General features: G+C 37.3%; 1 protein-coding gene across 13 annotated transcripts in view; it reads right to left on the bottom strand.

Annotated features, from left to right (window-relative positions):
* Positions 1 to 23,727, bottom strand: part of PKP4 (plakophilin 4) — a 227,166-nt gene that overhangs the window by 147,981 nt on the left and 55,458 nt on the right. For 11 of the 13 annotated variants that reach the window (XR_008522613.2, XM_063712604.1, XM_063712605.1 and 8 more), the window contains one exon: positions 8,034 to 8,170. Coding sequence is in view for 10 of the 13 variants with exons in the window: in XM_054548898.2 (XP_054404873.1) it covers positions 8,034 to 8,170 (137 nt within the window). In the remaining 3 variants the exon portion in view is untranslated. Of the gene's footprint in view, positions 1 to 7,815; positions 7,835 to 8,033; positions 8,171 to 23,727 lie in introns of those variants that run through there. The other 2 variants (XM_054548909.2, XM_054548913.2) reach the window with 2 other exon arrangements.

Raw genomic sequence — 23,727 nt, 5'->3', positions numbered from 1 at the left:
CATAACCCAAATTACTTTGCTGAGGTACAAGCAGATCTGATCACTTTGGGAACAATACATTCATAAAATATAAACAGATGAAGTGAGACCATATGGACACATTTTTGCAAAGTAACAAAAATGGCAATTTAGAAATTGGGAGCCCTTAAACATGAAGATAGGCACTGGATAGGCTATGTTTTGCAATAGCTATGGAATAACTTTAGGGTTATACCTGAAGGGAAAAATATGTTTCCGAAATATTTTTCTCTCCAGAAGTGATTCTAAAAAGAAAAACGATCATGCAAAGCAGAGAATTCAATGCTGAATAATCCTCTCATCCATTTAATCTCATCAACTCGGCAGTCACTCATTTCAAATTTAACAGCATAAAGTTTGCATGTACAGGGGGAAATTATTCCATATATTCATAATTTAACTCTGAAAAGAATTGTAAACTGGATTATTCAACTGAAAAGGAAATTATAATTTTAAACGTGCAAAGTCACAGTTGGCTTTAAGTGTTAACAAAGAAAAATATTCTATCATTTTCAAATGTAAACAAAACAATGCTAATACAATGGTAAAAATTAAACAAAAATATTCTATTACTTTCAAATGTAAATAAAAGCTAATGGTAATTCAGTGGTAAAAATTAAACCTAAAAATGCCTAAGTTAACAAACTTACATAAAACTGACATAATACATACTGATAGCCTGTTTAAACTAAAAGGTGGCAAAAGTACACACATTCTTGTCTCTTATGCATCAATTAATGAATATTCATAATGTGTCAATTACTCTATATTGAAGTATAAATACGGTTTGTGCCTCTGCATTCTTCTGAGAGTAGAAACTATAAGAAATAGATCATCTTTATATGTCTGCTTATCCCCCTCAACCCATTCTTTGACAAAGTGCTTTGCTCAGAGTAGTCTTTGAATAAACATTTTTTAATTAATTAAAAGCAAGCTTAATCTAAGTATGGAGGCACTGTAAACACGTTTACATTTTTAGTTCATTAACTGATAAGTATTTTGGGCACCTACTATGTTTTCCATGTTTGCACGTGTGATCCAGTTATGTGTGAACAGCCACATGGAGTCTGTTCAAGTTCATAGAATAGTCTTCCAAACCCCTCAGTGTCAATACAACCTAAAATGATGCTTCCAATGAAATCAAAGAGAACAAATACTAAGTTATTCTGAATATATAGTTGAGGACATATAAGACTGGAAGCTTTGCTAGCAGTTCCATCTGATCATTCATCAGACTATCAGAAAATGTAGGCAGGTAGCCAAATGCATATGCTTGTTGTTAGCTACCTCTTGGCAGTCTAATTTTTTGATGTTGAGAAGGACAACTTCTTTGAGGAGTGGGCAGTACTCAAATACTGAATAAACCTGTTGGCCATACTCTGTAGTATTCTTTAATCACAGGGACGCTTGAGGTGGAGGACACCCTGCATCGTTAACAAAATGAAGGGAAATGTTAAATTCTGACCACGGTACATGCAACTTAAGAGGACTGATCTTCTGAGAGCCATTTTAGAGTTCAGAATTCTTGAATACAAGCCAAACAGTGTCACAAGAGCTCTGCCATTTGTCCTCATTTTGAACCTCATTTTTATAATATTATGGAGATAAAGCTGTAAAATTTGATGATCCCTCAAAAACCACTGAGATCCAATCTTATCTTGGGTTACATGCTGCAGTTCAGGCACTGAAAACTTCACTATAGGTTACACGGTAACAATAACTGCCAGGATAATTTAGTTACCAATTGGAAACATAACTAAGTTGCCAATTGGAAAAATCAGAAGTTGCAGGCATTGTACTTACAGCACAAGACTTCTAGTTAAGTGACAAACTATGCTTGTTTACAGCTGAAATAAAAATTCTCTCTTCTGCATGTGGCTGAGGTGTGTCAGAGAGGACTATTTCATTGAAAATAAGCATAGGGGCCAAACAAAAGGAAGTTACAAAGGCAGGTGTGTAACAGCTGAGTTGTTTCAGTTCCAGAGGAATAGAGTAAGTAATTGTACTGGAATTTGTTCACTTCTGGGCATTCTGCCATACAGGAAGGGTGTGTAATTACTGAAGCTAAGATATCTATGTAAAAATGAAGTAACATCAATAGGACACAGTTGGGCTTCAGATTTTCTTATTTTATCTTCAAAAAATTAAGTATCTCTGGCTCTCATTTCACTCTTTGATATTTAAATATCACTTAAGTTAATATGGACATACTGAAGATAGAATGGTTATTTTCACAAAAGCCAGAAAATATATTGAAAGTGGTATTCTCTTTAAGAGCCACACAAATGAGGAACATTGCAATTTTCACTCATCAAAAGATAACAAAAGCAGCACACACAGTATCTAACTTGAGACCTCACCAGAGTAAAAAGAGTGCATATAAAATTAGCATATTTTACCAAATCTATTCTTTGCTTACCAGTTCATGCTATCTGGATTGGCCTCAACCTTAAATCTAGATTCTAAGCTTCTGAAATCATTAACCAAAAATATAAGAATGTGGTTTGTGGGCCAGGTGTGGTGGCTCACACCTGTTAATCCCAGCACTTTGGGAGGCCAAGGTGGGCAGATCACCTGAGGTCAGGAGTTTGAGACCAGCCTGGCCAACATGGAGAAACCCCGTCTCTACTAAAAATACAAAAATTAACCGGGTGTGGTGGCAGACACCTGTAATCTCAGCTACTCTTGGGAGGCTGAGGCAGAAGAGTTGCTTGAACCCAGAAGGCGGAGGTTGCAGTGAGCCAAGATCGCACCACTGCACTCCAGCCTGGATGACAGAGCGAGAGTCTGTCTCAGAAAAAAAAAAAAAGTTGTTAGAGAGCCTGAAAAGTATGACCAAGTTCAAATAGAAATCTCAATTATTCAAGCAACTTTATGACAGAAGATGAACAACTCTAATGAATATTACATGTGCAATTCTACAAAACCAGAAATCAACTTGCAAAGATACTTGTGAAAGATACTTGCAAATCCTAGCCATGATTGGCCATATTGTTCTCTTTTAAAGAGTGTTTCCAAAACCAAGAGATCATATCGGAATCATTATAAAACTACAATGTATTCTACCACTTGATAATAATACCCTGCACATGACGCTTGGCTCGCTGCTTCCTTGTGCCTGTGAGTGAGCATTCTGACACATCTAAGTAAGTCGCAGAGGGCAGCAGCAAGGCTCTGGATAAGCAGCAAATGTCTTATCAAATTCCAATTCCTCTGCATCCAAGGGTGTGTTGTACATTTCAATGACAAATCAATCAGTTTAATCTAAGGTTTTCACAGGAAGAGGCAGGATCCTTTGAGGGCACCACATTTTTCTTTCTTTTTTTGGAGGCAGGTTCTCACTCTGTCACCCAGGCTGGAGTGCAGTGGCATGATCATGGCTTACTGCAGCCTTGACCTCCCAGACTCAAGTGATTCTCCTGAGTAGCTGGGACCACAGGCGTACACCAACACATCTGGCCAATTTTTTGTATTTTTTGTAGAGACAGGGTTTTTGTCATGTTGCCCAGGCTGGCCTTGAACTCCTGAGCTCAAGCCATCTGCCCACCTCAGCCTCCCAAAGTGCTAGGATTATAGGCATGAACCACCAGGCCCAGTGCTGTATTTATCTAGTTATTACATCTAAGAGAGTAAGCTAGGCACTAACCAGTATCAAGTTTGTCAGGTATTTTTGAAAACTATTAGGAGATTCCTCCTTTCCTACATCTGTATTCATCATGGACTCCTGGATTCTTATTAGGAGTTGAGTTGAACAGTAGAACCTGCTAAAGGATGATCCTAATTACAGCCAACTGGTGGCTGAAGTTCTGACACTTCCTGTAATTTCAGAATCACATTACTTTGTTATTCCCATTTTTATTTCTCTTAAAGCATAATTCTTAACATTTCTTTAGTAGTTACCTGTATCACCTGATACACATAACACTGGTGGATATTTTGTGACATCACCAAGATAACCACATCCTTTTATTCCCTAAACTTAACTTTCGACTAAATTGGACAGATGGGAGATGAAAGTTATGACACCTATGTCATTATTTGACCATAGATATGAAATAAAATTTTATTTTGCACTATGCAGAGATTGGATTTAAATCCTGTATCAATATGGATATAGTGCAATTCAAATTGTCTTAAGAAGAAGGTTCAGCTGAGTGACAAGTTTTCTAGGTGCTGTGAGACTCTCTTGCTCACAATGTTTCTGTGAATATGGCTACAGGTTCTGTTATCTTAATAAAACCGCAAGTTGGTGACAAAGTAATCGACAGTAAGTATTACCTATTCATTCCCTGCTCAAACAACCGTTTATTGCAGGTCTAATATCTCCAAGGTGCTGGGAGAGGAGCAACCTGTAACACAGGTATAAAACAAGGCCTAAACCATGGCTCTATCCTCAGGTAGCTGATTATATAAATCCAAAGAAGCATACTATTAAGAGTCATGGCAGTAGTATAAAGTGCTAAAAGAGATCAGGAGAGAGATTTGACTTCAGGGTGGGTATGTTTCATCAAAAAGGCAGCGTTTGAACAGAAGTAGCAAGGATTCTTTCTGTCAAGGAGCGAGGATTTTTCTATACCTTCACAGGTACGCATCCACATGACTGACATCACTGTGAGAGGTTATCACTTCATAAAAGACATTGTAAATTCTAGCATTATGCCAAAGAACAAGGAACAGCTAGCTTCTGGCACTGGGGATTCGAGGGAAAGCATAGCCCAGTGAAGAAAGATTTCACTGTTTTATGACACTCTATGTCCAATTTCAGATATTTAATAGACTAACGGTTTGTTAACAAGACTGCTATTGGTTGCTTGCCATTTCCCTTCCTACCACTTACCATGAATTGCCCAAGGGGAGTATGTGTGAGGTATTTTACTGGCTTAGATATACTTTACTGAAGAACCCAGACTTTTCCTCTCAAAATTCAGGTTAATTTTATAAGATACTACTTTGCAATTCCTTAACCAACTGCCTTGACATTATGTTTGGGGTTGCAATAAATTAGCATGTTCATAAAATTTATTTTTATATGCTCTTTCTCATAACATATACATAAAATTTTATGTTTATGTATACAGTTTTTGTGAGATCAATATGAAGTTTTTAAAGTTTAGTGTCTGCATAAGTAAACTATTGTCACAGCATAAACAGTGCTCGATATTCAAAGTTTGTCTTCTGCTATCAATGTCCAAAAAAAGGGCTCACTGAATCTTTAGTATGGTTACAAGTAGAACCACTAGCTCCTCCTAAGAGGAGCCTTTTCTTCTTATGCAGAAATGATGATGACAATCGTAATGTTAGCCCTTACTAAGTGCCAGGTACTGTTGTAAGCATTTTACCTATGTTAATTTAAGGTCCTCACTATTATTATCTGCATCTTATAAATGAGCAAACTGAGAACAGAAAGGTTAAGAAATCTTTCCAAGATCACATGGTTAGCAGAGAAAACAGAATTTTATGTACCCAGTTGCATTGATAGGGTCCCTTCCTTTTGTGACCTAAGGAAATACCATTCCTAAGACACAGCTGCCACTAAGCAAGTTCTGTTATTTGAGATCACAGAGTGGATACCATTATGGCATGGCAGTGAGGCTTTTTAAAAAAATAATAATTATGGGCCAGGTACAGTGGCTCACACTTATAATCCTCACACTTTAGAGAGGCTGAGGCAGGAGGACTGCATGCGGCCAGGAGTTCAAGACCAGTCTAGGCAAGGTAGTGAGACCTCATCTCTACAAAAAAATATTAAAAACTAAAAATTAGCTGGGCATGGTAGCACACGCCTGTAGTCCTAGCTACTAGGGAGGCTGAGGTGGGAGGATTGCTTGAGCCCAGGAGTTTGAAGCTGCAGTGAGCTAAGAAGGTGAGACTGTACTCCATCCTGGGCAACAGGCAAGACCCCATCTCTAAAAAGTAATAATAATTATGCATCCCACCTAAGAATATTGCTCTTTTGGATATAAACATGACCAACATTTATTGCAATTGCATGTAACAGTGGGCTAAGAGTGTCACACTCCGATCAGTAAATTTTAAAATCAAACATATATGGTGAATGGTAATTAGTTTTCTTACTTGGATCTAACTTTTCTGTGCTCTATCCCATTGGGTAGATGATAGGAAGTGACATATTTCAGGAGAGTCTTAAGAAATTTTTATTCCAACTATATTTTGCCTGGTGCCACAAAAATTGCAGGGGAGCTATTTAAAACCAGGAGAGTATCTTGGAAAAAGACACAGATGTGGCATCCTAGGTTAAACAACTGAAATGCTAAGTACTTACAACTTTTAAAAAAAATTATGTATGAACGGCAAATATATATATTAATGAACTCCAATTTCTCAGGATAGGAACAGAACCAAAGACCAGAGTATAGCATCCCACTAACTAAACAATTATATATAATAACTGTTTTAATGAATAAGATGAATACATTTTTGGCTGCCTTGAGAAGCTGAACTCTTCTTAGCACTTCCCACAAAATACTTATTCAGAACACTATTTACTGCCAGAAGATAAAATTTTGAAGTCATTTGAGGCCATCAAAGAATTCTAGTGTCAAAATCTTAAGTTTCCTTATTTTCTTACATGTAGGGTATATGGTCTCAAGGTACAAACAGAACATTCCCATTGCTATGTTTACTGCACACAGTTAATAGTTTTAAGTCATTTCTAAACATTTTGATAAATTTACCACGTTTCACCAAAACACAGTATATACTAAGAGCCCCAAATAAATCTGAGGCTTCTCATCTTAACAGCTCCGTGGGTCAAATCTTGACAACTATGAAGTGCTATTGAAGAGTCCTTTTTTCTCCCCTAAAGATAATAGAAGCTTAGACATTCCATAGTTTGGTGGAAGATGAAAATTGTACTGACTATATCTTGCACCTTCTCAAACTCTTTGTGGAAAGTTTAAAAACTTCAAATTTCATTGAGGAATAAAAAAAAATTTTGACATCTTGTTACTAGAATAAACTGAAATAATTTTTCTTGAAAACACAGTTCTAACGTCAGACATGTGTCACGGTTATAGAGCAATCTTTCATGCCACATTCCAAGTTACGGCAAATAGTACAACAATAAGGTAATAAATGTTTCCTCAATCTTCGTCATCATTAGTCATCTGAGTTACTGATACTGACTTTTAAAGGAATATCCCAGCAAATACAACATTACCTATCTTGAGAAAAAAACACCTAGTGGCTTAATTATAAGATGTTTTAAAAAAACTTAATCTTAGATTATTTCAACAAAATAACCCTCACAGGGGACATATAATGTTGTTTTGGAGAGAAGAAGCAGGGAAAAAAAAACAAAAAAACTATCCCTGGAGCTTTAAATTTACATTTACCTTATTAAGCTTTTAAATCTTAAGAAATTAAAATCGCAGAATTCCAATTTCTCTAAGCACAACTGATAAGACCTAATATAGAAGGTTACTTGAGTTTGAAGGATAAAGAGTATTAATGCCTTAAAAAAATCAACATAAACATGACATTGAAGCAAACTGGCACAGTTCGACAAGTTTTAGAACATTAGCTCACAAAATGAATATACTTAAATTTAGACAAACACACAAAAATAGCCTTTATCCAAAAATCACAGAGACAACCCTATATACTACCTATGTTAAAATGTTCAAAATACCTAACGCTATTACAGGCCTCAGGCTGTCAGAGTCCTGACAGAAAAGTCAGCACTGAGACCTATGCTTTACACAGCTTTGCGTGCATGCACACACTCTGCAATGTGGGAGAGACAGAGACACCGATCACCATCGAGATTGTCCTTACTTGCAGACGCACAAGTATCCTGCATGTTCCGATTCTGACTGGCACCTGGAGCGGCTCTACATGCCAGTCATCCCAATGTACTCAGGGATGTAAATACCTTATAATTAGAAAACGTGAAGGCGTCAAGGACGTTAGACAAATTTAAAACATATCCAAAGATTAATTTTTTAAAGGCATTAAAGAAATAATTCACTGCAACTTTCAATACGAGGATGTACCTGCTCCTTCACGGATGCTAGAATAGTGGTGGCTGTGGTCTCGGGTTCCATGCCTGGGCCAGTGGAGGCAGCTTCCTGGCGGGTCTGTGGTTGCCCCTCCTCCACCAATGAGGCCTGCTCAGGAGCTGGCATTCCTCCTGCAATCAAGCAGGCAAAGGGTTAACACTTTCTTCTGGGCTCCCTTGCAGGAACCAAGGCTTACAGATGGTTCCTAGCAACTACAGTAGACTACAGTCTACATACCATGATCAAAAACTTGTTAAATTGCTAAATTTTCTAAACTGGTAACCAATAAGTAAATATGACTAACTTATCAAGAAACTAAATAATAAACATTCTAGATTGCTATAGGGGTCTGTTTTCAAAGTAATATGCACACAAAAAGACATCTACAAATGTTAACTGACATGAGAAGAATGTTTTACCAATTACAGAAGAGGTTTTTGCAACAGAAAAGAAAAAAAGTTTAAAACCTAAAGAAGGCTTAAAAATAAAAGTCTGCTTATTTAAAAGAAATATATTAATAACTAGCAACAAGGTCACCCTTGGTGGAGTCTTATAGCTAGCTTGGTTTCTTTAGAAGAATCTGATTATTCAAAGATAACAATGACTAGGAATGTGGTGTTGAAAAGAAAATCTATTTTTTAGGCCCATAGCTTATGATAGAAGAATAGGTTCTTGGCAGCAGATAGAGTGCCTTTCCTAAGACAACACATAGTGAGAGCAGTGTGTTTGTCAAAAGACTTACTGACCTGATACGGACTTTCTACAGCTTTGGAAAATAGGGGGAAACGATGATTAGCGTAAAATGTTATTAAAATTTTAATAACTCATTTACACGTCAGTCTCTCTGTCTTCTTGTGAGTACAGTCTTTATCATACCATGAAACTAGCCTAGTGCCTGGCACATTAAATGGTATTCAATTAATGTTCGCTAAATAAATGAATACATGAATGAAGGATGATATATTTTCACTGTCTCATTCCAGTCATTAGGCAAATCCCACCAAGTCTTAAGATGCCCGAGAGACTCTATCTGTTTAGATGTGTCACTCTGTATATTCAAATAGGGACATCTGAGACTATAAATACTTTTCTCAACATTCTTCAGTTTTCTCTTGCAAACTACTCTACTATTATGTATTTATTTATAATCAATTAACTTCCACAGTCTTCAATTCTATAGCTTGAACTGGGACTTTTTACCCCATTCTCTCAAATTTCAGTATCAGTCTTCTGTTTCCAAAATAATAATCCATAAGTAAAAGGGGAGATGTACATACCCTCTGAGATCCCATCTTCTTCCCTATTCTCCCGGCTTAAATGTTAGTGGAGAGGGTCTAAGTTTCAGGTTTCTGCTGGTGGTTGTTTTATTCTTGCCATATTAATAGGCATAAATGGTCAGTGGGTCTGATTAGTTTATCTGTGCATTTCCCCAGCCTCACGAGTTCTCATGCCTGCTCTATCTAGCAAGTGAATTCTCAATCTCCCATTTTCATGGCGCATAAGGCCTAGATAGACTTTGAACTGCAGGCAGGATCTTCTCAAGTATGAACAGAAGGATCCTGAGACATGAGATGAGTAGGATCAAAACCTAAGTGCCCTGGGGGGAGTTTCTACCTTGCTGAGACTCACTTCCTCACTGATAAAAATGGCTAGTTCTTTATACAATGTAATAATTTTATGGCAATCTATATTTTTTAGTGTATATGGAATGCTTATTGAGATGTAAAACAAAATATTATCAAGTAAATAAAATTTCTTCTTTCTCTATCAAGTGCTCATTAAAGAGAAGATCTAAGGTTTATAAAGGAAAAAAATGCTACACAAAGATCCTAGATTAGCATTTAAGGCAAGTAAAGATATAAAAGTATTCCAGCCATTGAAAAATTACACACCTTAAAACAAGCAGATGGTTGCAAAGAACAAAAATGTTACTATGCAACAGTGAAACAAATAATGCCAAGAACCAAAAATTTTAAATGTCAAGAGTATAATATCATGAAACAACCAATGTGTAAGAAGAAAAAGAAGGAAAAATTCAGTGAACAAAGAGAATTTGAGAAAAGGAGAAACAGAAATGTCATTGGGGAAGTAATTATTTATTAATACAGAAGGAGCCTTACTGTTAACAAGACATAGAATTATATTATGGTAATTGTATTACATCACTGTGAGGATATCATACTTAATTTCACAATATTTATCTTGCTGACCCTGCTTCCCAGGACCAATGAACCCAGAGGAGCACTTTCTGAGTACCACTCTCCCAGGGACATTGACCATTAGGGGGCTCATCACCTAGCTGATGCAGCAACATAGGATCAAGGCAGAGTACAGCAAGATGTAAATGCAAAGGAGTAATGCTAAAGTCAAGAGAAGGAGGGTCAGAGAGCTTCTAACTGTGTAAAAGAAACTAATATAATGCTGAGAAGCTTGGCAGGAGAGGAAATTTTCATAGACATGGATGATATCTATTCTGATTCCTCAAAGGTTAGGACACATCACAGGCAACCATGAACAGTCATTAGATGAGGAGCAAAGCCAATGGTACCTGTCATTACTAAGGGTGAGACACTTCCCTACCCCTTATCTCTGAAGCAGTCTCAATATGTCACAACCAACATGGGGCAGGGGAGGGATATCACTGTGCTGACAAGTTATAAACCTATGAAGGTTTCCTATCCATTTTCTTGTAGTTTTCATAATTGTAAGATCGTTTAATGAATTATAAAGTATCAAGCTAAGACTGGAGTCACAGAATAATAATATTGCTCCATTCCACTGGCAAAAAAAAAAAAAAAAAGAAAGAGTACTCGTATCATAAAGAGACTGTGAGAAATTAGGCCTTGTGCTTCCCTCAGTGACCTCAATTTGCCTGATTTGACTGATCACCTTCAGGAGACCTAGGAAAGCTTACAGATAGGTTGCTGAACCATTTTTGAGGGTTCTACAGAGAATGAAGGCATGCCAGAAAACTGGAAGTAGGAAAATGTCATGGCTGTTTTTGGAAAAGGGGAAGGTAGACTCTTCACATTACAAACTACAGAGCTAGACACAGATCTTGGGTGAGATTCTTTAAAGGATTTTATCCAAGAGGTGATTTGTGAGAACTAAAATGGGGCACCACAGAAAAGTCATGTTAAGCTGGCCTAATGTCTGTCTGTGGCAATGTAACCATGCAAATGCAGTGTTGCCCAAACTCTAGTGGGGCGTGTATGATATTAGAAGTCCTCCATGACATTGTCATTAACATAGAAATGGGGCTGGAATACGGGTAACTGCTGACTTCAACAATCTGTAAACAGCTGAATGAAATATATCAACCTATAGAGGTTTCTAACGTAATGCCAGAGGTCTGACCTTGACCCAACCCTACCAAATGTTTTAGCCATGATATCAACACAAGTCATACACAAGTTCTTCAATGACTAAGAAGAATATGGAATTTGGCAGAGGGAGATAAAATTAAAATACAAAAAATATACTGCTACACTGCAGTAATGAGCTGCCTCTAATGAGATTAAAAACAACAGGAATAAATACAAGGTACTGTATTTAGGTTAGCTCAGCAGCATATTGGGAAAGAAATGTAGGCATTTCAGGTTCAAGAGCAAAATGAGTGAATCATAAGTGAAACAAGACTGCCCAAACCTAAGTGATCTTATGCTGGGTTGATGTAAGTCACTAGGATGATAGGAAGGGCGTAAGTGAGCTTACAATTTTCCTTCAGGCTCCTTGGGACATAACTACTTCCAGATAAGGGCAGCACATTAACAGGAATGCACACAGTGTATGCATTCAAGAGATGATGAGTGGGGTGTTAAACGGATCCAGTCATTATTTCCAGGCAAGGGGACAGGGAGGATGTGAATGACACAGCTCCTGTTCTTTATGAGCTCAAAGCTCACTGGGAGACATGAGAGTGGTAGTTAATGGAACAAGAAAAGAAAGTTTGACCTGAAGAAGAGAAATCCAATGTTGACAAGCAGATGTCTATAAGCCTCTGAAGGAGGCTTTTTAGGCTATAATCCCAAGAGCCAGACTAAAAGCTAATGGTTTTGTAACAAATGTGTATTAACCTATATTATTACTGTCTTTATATTTGGAATCAAAATTAAAGGTTGGAGCAATAACGGAGGCCTTTCCTTTTGGAGCTAAGAGTCAAATGTTAAAATTTCAAGAACTGATTGCCTCTGAAGGTGGCACACTCCCATGATGAGAGATCTTTAATCAGAGTCTGGATGATGATTGCAGGAGGGATAGCGTAGAAGGGATGCTGCACTGTGTGTGGCAGAAACAGGAAACTCTAAACCTTGAGGCCAACACTAAGATTAAATAAGTTCTACATTCTAAACAGATGTGAATGTTCCTCAGGAGTTTTCAGAATGTTGTCTACTGTATCACACTGTCTCTGTATCAGCCACCTGAAAGCCAGGACCTGGGCTTTTCCTGAGGGAATGGTCGATGATATTGGAAATTGTAGCATTAGCTTGTTTTCTCTTTGGCTATACAAAGTTCAGAGATGAATCTGTGACCAACTCTTACATGTGTGGGTATGCGTATCTGTGTTCTCATTTTATCCCAGCCTTTACTTAATGGATGTTTTCTTTGCCCAGGTCTCTTTTTTTAAATCATACCATTAGACTGAATTCTTTTGAGGCTTCTAAAACATGTTTTAGAGGAGGGTTCACTATGAACAGCTGTGCATTTTCATCATAATCTTTACTGAACACAAAGAGACTCATATGTGAAACTGGCAGTATAATTGTTTGTGTATGCATGTATGTATCTTAATCTTATATTCAACTATCAGTGATTAACAGGCAATTTTTCTGCTCAAGGCTGCAGACCACATATACTCTAGTATGACTTCTGAAGGCTTTCTTGGCATATTATAGATGTAATATATAGGTGTAACCTATTATTCAATATATATAATCTCTTTTATCACAGCTGATAATAGTCCACAAAATCATCTGTCTTAAATCTTCCAGAGATGGCAAATCAACTAAATACTGGATTTTTCTCTACTTAATTCCCTTCTACTTGCCTTACTAATAATTTTTGGTGAAAGCATACCAAGTACATTTTATTTCATCTTTTTAGTAAAATAAGTTGGACTCCAGTTATTTTTCCTTTCTTGAGTTAGCTGTCTGGAGTATAACATATAGTTGTCATTATGAACACTCAGAAAAATGTTGACGAGAAACACAATTTCAAAACTGATATGACAAAGTAATGATGCCTAAGAACAAATTAATAAAAAATAAAGGTTAAAGAAAGTGTGAATATTTAAATTTGATTCAAAATATAAAGATACTAATGTCAGATAAAAGTGTAGAAAATAAGCATTAGATGAACAAAATATTTTAACAGTAATAAGTAGAAAAAATTGCTAAGAGTATCATCATATAGCAAACATAAGTTTCTCTTTGTTTTACTTATAATGAAACTGGAACAGATATTGCAGAAGAATGAAGTACTAGGAAATTAAGAATTTGCCTGAAAAGTTAAACATCTTCAGAAGCATATGGTATCGAATCTAGAATTCTAAAAGGAGTATCAGATAAACTTTTGCAGTTATATTTTTAAAATATCCTGGAAATAGAAACATAACCAAAAGCTGCAACTCTTTAGGAGGATTAGAGGTAGCTGCACACTAACCTTCTAATCAGGCGGTTCATAAAATAATTCAAATTTCTTGGCAAGAATTTGTTTTAGAAGAGAGCTCTGTGCCAAACAGCATAGTAGTTCAAGAGAATAATCTATGCACAGTAGTTAAATGTTTTTGATTATGAATTTATTTTTCACTAGAAATTCACTGCAAGATAATCTGGTAAAAAAAATTAAGCAAAAGGTTTGTACGAAGAGGAGAAAATCTAGATGACCAATAATGAAGTTCTCAACCTTATTAGTAATTAGAAAAATGAACATTAATACTGCAACGAGTAGTCAATACACAAGCACCAGAATGGCAAAACAGTATCAAATTTTGGTGAGGACCTGGAACAATGGTAACTATCCCATGCTGCTGATGACAGTGTAAATGGGAGCCACTCCTTGGAATCCATTTTGGCATTATCTAGTGCAGCTGATGACATGTACATTCTGTAGCCCTGTAATTCCATTCGTGATTAAGTAGAGACACTCTTGTACATAGGCATCTGGAGAGTTACAGAAATATGTTCACGGCAGCACTCTTTGTGAAGGCGATAGGTTGCTAACAACTCAAGTGACTATTAACAGAAGAATGGATAAATACAATGTAATATATTCATTCAATGTATTTCACTTACAGCAATAAATGAATGAACCAAAGCTCTATAAAACAAGGATGACTGTCAACCATAATACTGAATAAAAGAAGCAAGGCGCAAAAGAACACAAACAGTGGGATTCCATTTATGTAAACTTCAACAATAGGCAAAATAAAACTCTGCTTACTAAGAATGCATGCATAGGTAGCAAGGAAATGACCATCACCAAAGTCAGAGGAGTGGCTACCTCTGTGGAGAGAGGGGGCTGTGATCTCAGAGAGGCACATGAAGAACTTGTAAAGTGCTAGCCTGACATGGGCGGCCCTTACATAGATGTGCTTGCTTTTCAATATTTTTAATTGTATGTATATTTTATGTACTTTCATAGTTTTCTCATAGAATGGAAAAAGAATAATATAGTGGAATAAACATGATATAGTATTAGACGAAGTTTATAAATCAAATAATTTAGAATATTTCAATGATGATAAATAGAATAGTATTTAGTAACTTAAATACTAAAGATTATTCACTTTTAATAGAATTAAACTACTTCTGGTTTTAAAACTTAGACTAAATATAATTTTACGATGTATAAATGCCTAGAAGGAATCCACTTCAATAATAAGAGGTTTAAGTTGCAAAATATAATGCCCTCAGCCCTGTATAACATTCAATAACAATTTTTGAAAATAAAACACATGATTAACATATAACACCAGAGTCAACACTGTTGACACCCTGGGCTGCTCACACCGTGTCTTATGTGAGTGGTGCTCCTCTGGCCTTATGCAGCATTGACTTGCCCCTATAACACAAGGAAAGCACTGCAAAATGGTTAATGAAAACTGGAAATTCTATATTGATAAACATGAATTACACATGGACATTTTCAACCTTTCCCCAAAATATCTTACTTCTTATAGACAGGAAAGAAGGAAAAAAGGAAAATCTTTTTGAAAAGTACTACAGGTTCATTTTTTTTTTCTTTTTGAGGATTCAGGATCCTTTATAGCACCATAGATGCTAGGAGGAGACGAAATGAAAATCATGACAAATTCAGAGTTATACCTGGAATGTTAAAGGGTATACAAAGACAGGATGGAGGTAATCAATAGAGTTAAGAATGTAATTAAAACTCTGACGGGGAGGGGGAACTGGATCAAGAGGCAAGATGAGCACAAATTTCAACTTTTCTCCAACTCACAACTTCATGAAATAATAGAAAAGGCATTTTCTCATTTTTAAGATAAGAAAATTAGTCAGTCTAGAAATTTTAAAAATGTCATCAGTGTGCCAAAATGTCAGAAAGATAACTGCTATAGACCTTTGGTAAGGCAACCAGAGGAAACCGTAACACAAAGAGCAAAGGCTGGCTTTAGAGGGTGGAGCATTGGGTGAGAGAGCTCGAGGCTCAGAGTATGGTAGATCCCAGACTTGAGGCTCTCACGCCTGGGGCCAATGTCAGGATAATCAAGGGGAGAGAGAGTACAGCTGGGTGGTCAGTGCCTACCCTGCAAGTGCCCAAGCATTTTGTCACTGGCAGAGAAGAGATTCAGACAGAGCAGGCCTCAGACACTGATACCCAGGGGGGACCAAATTCCCCAAACAGAAATAAGTAAAGTGGAACAGGTAGAACTAATATCCTTAGTGTTAAAACTGAAAACTGTAAGTAGGAAAGAGAAACAGCCAGAAACCTTGAAGAAAAAGCTACAGGATAAAAAAGAAATCTTAACCGTGAGATGAATAGCAAAATGAATTTTTTAAAACAGAGTATTTCATAAGAGTGACCTAAATAATTCTCTCAGAAACAACAATAAAAAAAAAAAGAGAGAGAGAGATTTTACAAAAAGATCAAAGAACAGTTTGGTGACTAGAGCTTAGATGCAGGAATGACATCTGTTTACTCCAAGTTCTTGGAAAAGAGAAAAAAGAAGAAATACTGCAAGAAGTAAGAAATGAAAATTCCCAGAACTGAAAACAAATCACTTAAAATGAGACAATAAGTGAATAAAATGAATGAAACAAGCTACATCTGGACCAAGCCACTGGAATTTCTAGGTTTCAAGGATAAAGAAAAAATTATATATGTTACTATAGAGAAAAAAACAAATAAAATCAAATTAGCATCAGACACCTTCTCAATTATAGATTTATCAATAGCTTCCAAGTACTGACCAAAAATTATGATTCAAATATGAAGGCAAAATAAAGGGTATTTTAGGACATACCAGGACTGAGAGAATTTGTTTCAACAAAAGGAAGTTCTGTAACCAAAATCACCCAACCATAATGCTGAATAAAAGGAAATTCTGCAGCAAAATAACAAATATGACAGAGGAAGGTTTAGGACACAAGAAACAGTGCGAAGCAAATGATTTAGGAAAACTGAAGATTAAACCTACATACCTTCTGTGTAGTCTCAACATGAGAGGAGTGAGGAGCTGATAAAAGTGAAATGACACTAGTGTTCTCATTTATCTCAAGGGGAAGAAATACGTAGACAGTAACTCCAGGTGACTGCAATTTTGCTGCTCTCAAAATTGCAGGAGGAGGGAGCATCTACTGCCCCACCCCTGGAATCTGGGACTGGCCATGTGACTTGCTTTGATCACAGAATGTGGCAGATGTGATCTTGTGCAACATCTGAAGCTAAATCTTAGGAGGACTAACAGCTTCTTTTGAAACCCTGAGATCACTAAGCCGTGACGTAACTTGGGATTAAAAGATGCTATGGACACACAGCCCAGCAATTACAGCCATTCCAGCCAAGACCTCAGAATATGTAAGACAGGCCATCTTAGTCTTGCCCTGACCTAGTCACCAGCTGACTCCAGGCACCTGACTGAGCCTAGGCCAGACCAGAAGAACCTCCTTGCCAACTTAAAAACTCATTGTTGTTTGAGCCACTGAGATTTAGGATGGCTTGTTACACACTGAATAAGTCAATACTACCTGAAATAACCATCAAGATAGATGACGGGGATGCAGAAAAAAATTGTAAACTTATTTTTTTCAGTATAATATTTGATGTACGAAATTATCTTATTTTCTTTTTTTTTTGAGACAGGGTCTCGCTCTGTCACCCCAGCTGGAATGCAGTGGTGGGATCTTAGCTCATTGCAGCCTTGACCTCTCAGGCTCAGGCAATCCTCAGCTCAGCTTCTCGAGGAGCTGGGACTATAGGGGCATGACACCACTGAGCTAATTTTCATTTTTTTTTTTGTAGAGTCGGAGTGTCACCATGTTGCCCAGGGTTGGTCTCAAACCCCCAGACTCAACCTATCTACCTGCCTGGGCCTCTCAAAGTGCTGGGAGTACAGGTATGTGCAAGTAGCACAGGGATGTGCTAATACCCAGGATTATCTTATAACAATATTATTTATTTAATGTATTATTGATCTACTTATGTATCAACCACACTATAAACCAGGTGTAAAAGTACAAAGATAAATAAGACCCTGAACTCCCATCCAACTTACAATCTAAAAGGCACAAGACAAATTAACAAACTACAATAAAATGCAGTGTGAGATAAATGAGGAAATAAGAGCTGAAACACAGATGGCAAGGGCTCAAGAGTTTCAACAGGAATGCATAAATGAAGACACTATTCTAGGTGGGGCAGAAGGACCCAGGTGGGAAAAAGCCCATCTATAATACAGTAATTAATTTTATTCAGCTTTTTTATTTTAAAATTTGCTTTAGGTTCAATAGATTTCTAAAAACCTCCCTAGACTGCTTTTTATGTCATTTGTAATTAGGGTATGGTAAACCATATCAAATCTCAATCTGTTTAAATAAAAGATTTGTTTTCATCATTAGTTTTTCATACCAAATGCTAGTGTTAACAAAGATTAAAGACTAATGAAATCACTAGCAGAGCACATATGGGGATTTAGAAATATGGCAATTTATATGTGAATTACTAGAGGCAATAAAAACAAAGTAAAATTGTTTAAAGACTTGAATATTTAACAATATTTATAAGGTCTATTAAAAAATAAGAAAAGTAGGCCGGGCACGGTGGCTCATGCCTGTACTCTCAGCACTTTGGGAGGCTGAGGCGGGCAGATCATGAGGTCAGAAGTTCGAGACCAGCCTGGCCAACATGGTGAAATCCCGTCTCTACTAAAAATACAAAAAATTAGCCAGGCATGGTGGCAAGTGCCTGTAATCCCCCAGCTGCTCAGGAAGCTGAGGCAGGAGAATCGCTTGAACCTGGAAGGCAGAGGTTGTGGTGAGCCGAGACTGCACCACTGCACTCCAGCCTGGGCAACAAGAGTGGAACTCCGTCTTAAAAAAAAAAAAAAAAAAAAAGAAAAGAAAAGTATATAATCCAGTGTACTTGCCGCCTTACCTAGTGGTTGTCTTTTTAGCCCATACCGGTTTTTCTTTCTACATGAACTAGCTAAATGATTTTTTCAGTGTCGTGGGATTTACATGGGGCTGTTCGGCCAATCGTAACCTAGAAGATCTGCATGAGACTTCTATTTAAATTATACATTAATTCATTTGTAATTTTAAAGATTCAATTTAAAATTCTCAAAGTGTGCTCCATGGACAACTTCCAGCATCTCAAAATGAGGTTCCTATGGTTAGCAAGTCTGGGAAATGTGGCAGAACATGGTTCCTCTTAAAAAATCCCTAAGAATCTTGTTACTTAAAGTGTGATCTGTGTGCCAGTTGTGCAGGCTGCACTTTGGACCTTGTAAGAAATGCAGAATTTCAGGCCTGCCCCAGACCAAAGAAATCAGACTTTACAAGTGGGTCAGATCCCCAGTGTTTTGTATACACATTCAGCTTTGAGAAGCACTGGATCATAAAGACTCCGAGAAATCACGAAAAAAAGAACCTGTTTAATCTCACCTAACCCTACATCTCAACATTTATTAACCAGAGACCCTCATGTGTATAAAAAAAAAAAAAAAAAAAAAAAAAGAGATGGGTTCTCACTCTGTCACCTAGGCTGGAGTACAGTGGCACAATCATAGCTCACTACAGCCTTGAACTCCTGGGTCACACAATCCTGCCACCTCAGCCTCTCTAATAGGTAGGACTATAGGCACACACTACCATGCCCAGCCCATTTTTAAATTTTCTGTACAGATAGGGTCTCAGTATGTTAGCCAGGCTGGTCTTGAACTCCTGGCCTCAAGCAATCTTCCCACCTCAGCCTCTCAAAGTGTTAGGATTACAGGTGTGCACCACCAGGCCAGCCAACCCCCATTTTTTTTGAGGATCATCTATTAACATTCTGAGGAACATACTTTGGGAAATCCCACAATATGATAATCATTATCATTCATGAGCAAATGTAGATGGAAAAAGACATTGTTCCAGCCTTCACAATTCGGCTTTCCTCAGCTTTTCCAATGATGTTTATCTATTAAAGAAAAACACTAATTTAATACTTTTAAGAAATGGTACAGAAAAATTAAAGCTCTTTTCAATAAAGATTCCTGCCACCAAAAACATGAAATTGTGTTTTTGCTGAGGGCTGAGTACCAATTATTTTCTTTTCCTTTTTTTTCAAGAGATAGGATCTTGCTATGTTGCCCAGGCTGGACTCAAACTCCTGGGCTCAAATAATTTTTGAGCCCTCAGACTCTCAAGTAGGCTGGGACTACAGATGCACATCACCATACCTGGCTTAAATTTCTTGACAACTTAGCTTGAAAGTAAACGAATAAATGATTTTCCAGAAAAAAACCCCAGCCTACTCCAGGCCAGGTGCAACTTTTAGCTGTTTTTTCATGCTTATTTCATGAACACTCACATGGAAATGACCTTGGTAAACTGTACACTCTGGTACTTTGGTTGGACAGATAAATTCCCCCATCTGGGTTATACAACAATTAGCCTAAAACATGTCCAGTTTAGGACAGATGTTAATTTATAAGTTACTTTACTGAAAGCACAGGCAAAAAAAGCAAAGTCAGCAGTTTTGAATTATAACATCAGAAAAACTGATTTTATACATGTTTAAAGTCTTAATAATGCTGATTTAAGCAATGATGCATTGAGTAATTTGCAATTTTTTTTTTTTGAGACAGAGTCTCACTCTGTCACCCAGGCTGGAGTGCAATGGCATGATCTTGGCTCACTGCAACCTCTGCCTCCTGGGTTTAAGTAATTTTCCTGCCTCAGCCTCCTGAGTAGCTGGGATTACAGACGTATGACACCACGCGTGGCTAATTTTTGTGTTTTTAGTAGAGATGGGGTTTCACCATGTTGGCCAGGCTGGTCTTGAACTCCTGACCTCAGGTGATCCACCTGCTTCGACCTCCCAAAGTGCTGGGATTACAGGCGTGAGCCACCACACCCAGCCTAATTTGCAATTTTTTTAAGTAGCTCTTTAGAGTAAAAGAAAAAAACCCTTGATTTTAAAAGATATTTTTAAAAAAGTACCATAGATTCTCAGCTGTGATAACATCCTTTCTTTCTGTCTGGTCTTCAGCAGGATAGAGGAATGATGGTTATCTCTCAGTGTCCTTTATTCCATTTAGAATCTGTGTGCTTAATACTATATTTCATTTTCAAGGAGACAAATTTTCACCCTTAACATCTCCAAACAGCTTTTTGAAGAAAATGCAAGAAAAAATAACAACCACTATAAAGTTTCTAGAGTTCTGTTGATCACAGATGGAGAATGCAATGGACTGGACAATAACTTATTTACTTTTCTGCAATCTAACCATACACTTTTGGTTCAGTAATGGCAGGGACTATTTTCATCTGGATTGCCACTGCATTCTCAGCAGATCCAGAAAGTGCCTGAAACACAGTAGGTGTTCAAAAGTGTTTGTTCAATGGGAGCATGAAACAAACTGAGGGAAGATATGAAAACATATCTGTGTTTTCAATGAAAACACATTTATACACCAGATGGTGTTAGGTTTTGTGGCCATTATGATGCTGAAAGAGCTGTCTAGCAGGAACAAAGGAGTAAAAATAGTGTGATAAATGCAAGAGTAAACAAGCATAAAATCTACTACCACAGAAGTGAGGGGAGCTCAACTTCACACGGGAGAGCAGGGTCGTCAGGGAAGATGAGATTTACTACAAAGACAGAGAGGCATAAAACACCACAGTGTGCTGTGTTCAGAGAATGCCAACAGTCTAAAATTGGGGTGGAAGTGGGGCGGGGGAGAAAAAGAGAAAGAAAACTCTGGAGATGAGAAGACAAAGGAACAATAATAAGTGCAAGTAAAGACATGGATTGTCTCCACAGCCTTTAAATTTACCTAAGATGACGGTGAAAGTTGAGACAAAGAGTCAAACTGAATGAGGTGTCACTGGTCCCAGTGAAGGTGGTAATGTGACCTGGAGTCAGGAGAGTAAAAGTTAGATGGTGTCAACTTAGGAGTACTGGGGAAATGTCTGGAAGGCCCGGTGAGGAGCTAGGAAGCAACTGTGAGGAAAAGAAGACTTTAAAGACATCAAAAAGAAGAAATCTCCAACATCTGTAAAAGAAAAGAATGATTCTTCTCTCCTTCATGTGCCAAATCCCTGGGGGATACAATCATGAATCGAATCCTAGGAAACCTTGTCCTTCCTTGTCCAAGTGGGCTACTTAAGGACACTAGGAAGATGTACTTGGGTATTGCCATCCTGCTCGCCTCAGTATCCTCACAGGCAGATGCATCAGGGAGCTGCTCCTCAAAACCTCAAAAGGAAACAAGGCTGCTTCTAGGAGAAGAAAATCAGAAAAATCAATAAAATGAGGATAAGACTGGAAATGGGTGGATGTAAACTAAGTATCAGTAAAAGTTTCCCCCCAAGAGCTCTAACCTATCATCAAGGAACAGACTCTTAACACGTAGACCAAAATCAGATTATGATTATGACTTATCACATGTGATTGCTGTCATAATTGGAGAAGAGGATAGTTAGTATGAAACACAGAAAAGGAAAACCCAGACTCCTGCCCTCCTCAGAGAAGTAAAAACAAGTGAGATTATAAGAAGGATCTTTGCTCTCAGGGACAGAGATGGTCCTGAGATGAACTCTTCTTGCAAACACATCTTCATCTTTGACAAGATTCCAAGTTCACAATGACAACAGTCACCTGATCCTAGAAAGGAGAAGTGTACTTGGCAAATGTGGACATTTTGATAATTACGAATTAATAAATTTGTGTTCTGGTTTATATATTACTCCAGGTTCTGAGAACTGTAAAACTGAGGACAGGCTCAGGACTGCAGTGACTTCAAAGCTCTGTGATGTAACTTTAGGGAGGTCTTGTCAGTACTGGTGGTTGTTCTCCACAATAAGCTAGCTGATTATTCCAATTCAAAAATTTAAGAAAGGGTTAATATGAACCTATACAAATGAAAAGGTTGGTCACAATGGGTAATATACGTCTATTAGTCACTTTAGAACATGATGAAAACAGTTACATGTTGATTCACAAGTGTACAGTGGGACAGCTGTTGGAGTAAGTGTTCCATGCCACATGGGCACACCACAGTTTGTCAGTCAGAATCTGCTCTAATTGACAGAGCTGGCTGAGAATGTTGCACATGCCAACCGTTCCACAAATCTCTACCACTGCTGTGCAATGGCTGTGCTCATGCACCGTATCACCACCACGAGCATGTAAATCTCTCTTCTTTCAATATTCATGGGTTTAAATCACCTTTTCCAAAACAATGCCTTAATTCTGAGATACTGTCTATGTCTAATAATCTGTTTACAAATTTTGTTTTCATGGCACCTAAAGTGCCATTTCACCTAAAGTGCAATTTCAAATCCAAGAACCAAGATATATGGGTTTAATATGCCATATGATATATAGAAATGACTTAGGCAGTTATTCCAATTTTGTATATTTTAAAATAAAGCCTGCCCTCATTAAAATAATAATAGTTTGTGTGTTTCTAGTCCGGTCATCCCAAGAGCATAGCTGCACCCAAATGCATATATAATAGAATTATCTTCAAATATGCTCTAAGCAACAGGAAATACTCTCTAGACAAGATATACCATAACATTTTAAAAAACTGAGTTATGATTCATGCCATACCATTCTTGCTGGCTTTAATGCTACCCATTTTGAGGACAATATGGTTTACTCAGCATTTTTTTTTCTTAAACACCCAATGGGCTGATTCAGAGTAGGGTATCTCTCATGACTAGCTTGTGTTTGCATGAGCTTCTACTTCATGTGTAAAATTTAAATGCCATTTCATAGTCAGAGGAGGGTAAATAATCATGTTCTACATGAAAGCTTGTACAAAAATAAAATTGCAAATCAAAAATATTTAATTTTGAAAATTTATTCCTAATTGGTTGTCGGGGCTCTCCCTTTCTCTCTGATAAATACAATTTGTCGCTGTTTTCTAGAAGGAAATTAAGTCAGGTGACAGTTAATTGAGCAAATATAGTACATCAGATAAATACTAGATTAAATTTTTCAAAGTTAAAGAAAA

This window comes from Pongo abelii, chromosome 11, assembly GCF_028885655.2.
Source record: "Pongo abelii isolate AG06213 chromosome 11, NHGRI_mPonAbe1-v2.0_pri, whole genome shotgun sequence".
NCBI lineage: Eukaryota > Metazoa > Chordata > Mammalia > Primates > Hominidae > Pongo > Pongo abelii.
The sequence above is the reverse complement of the archived record's forward strand: the minus strand, read 5'-3'. Positions and strand labels throughout refer to the sequence as shown.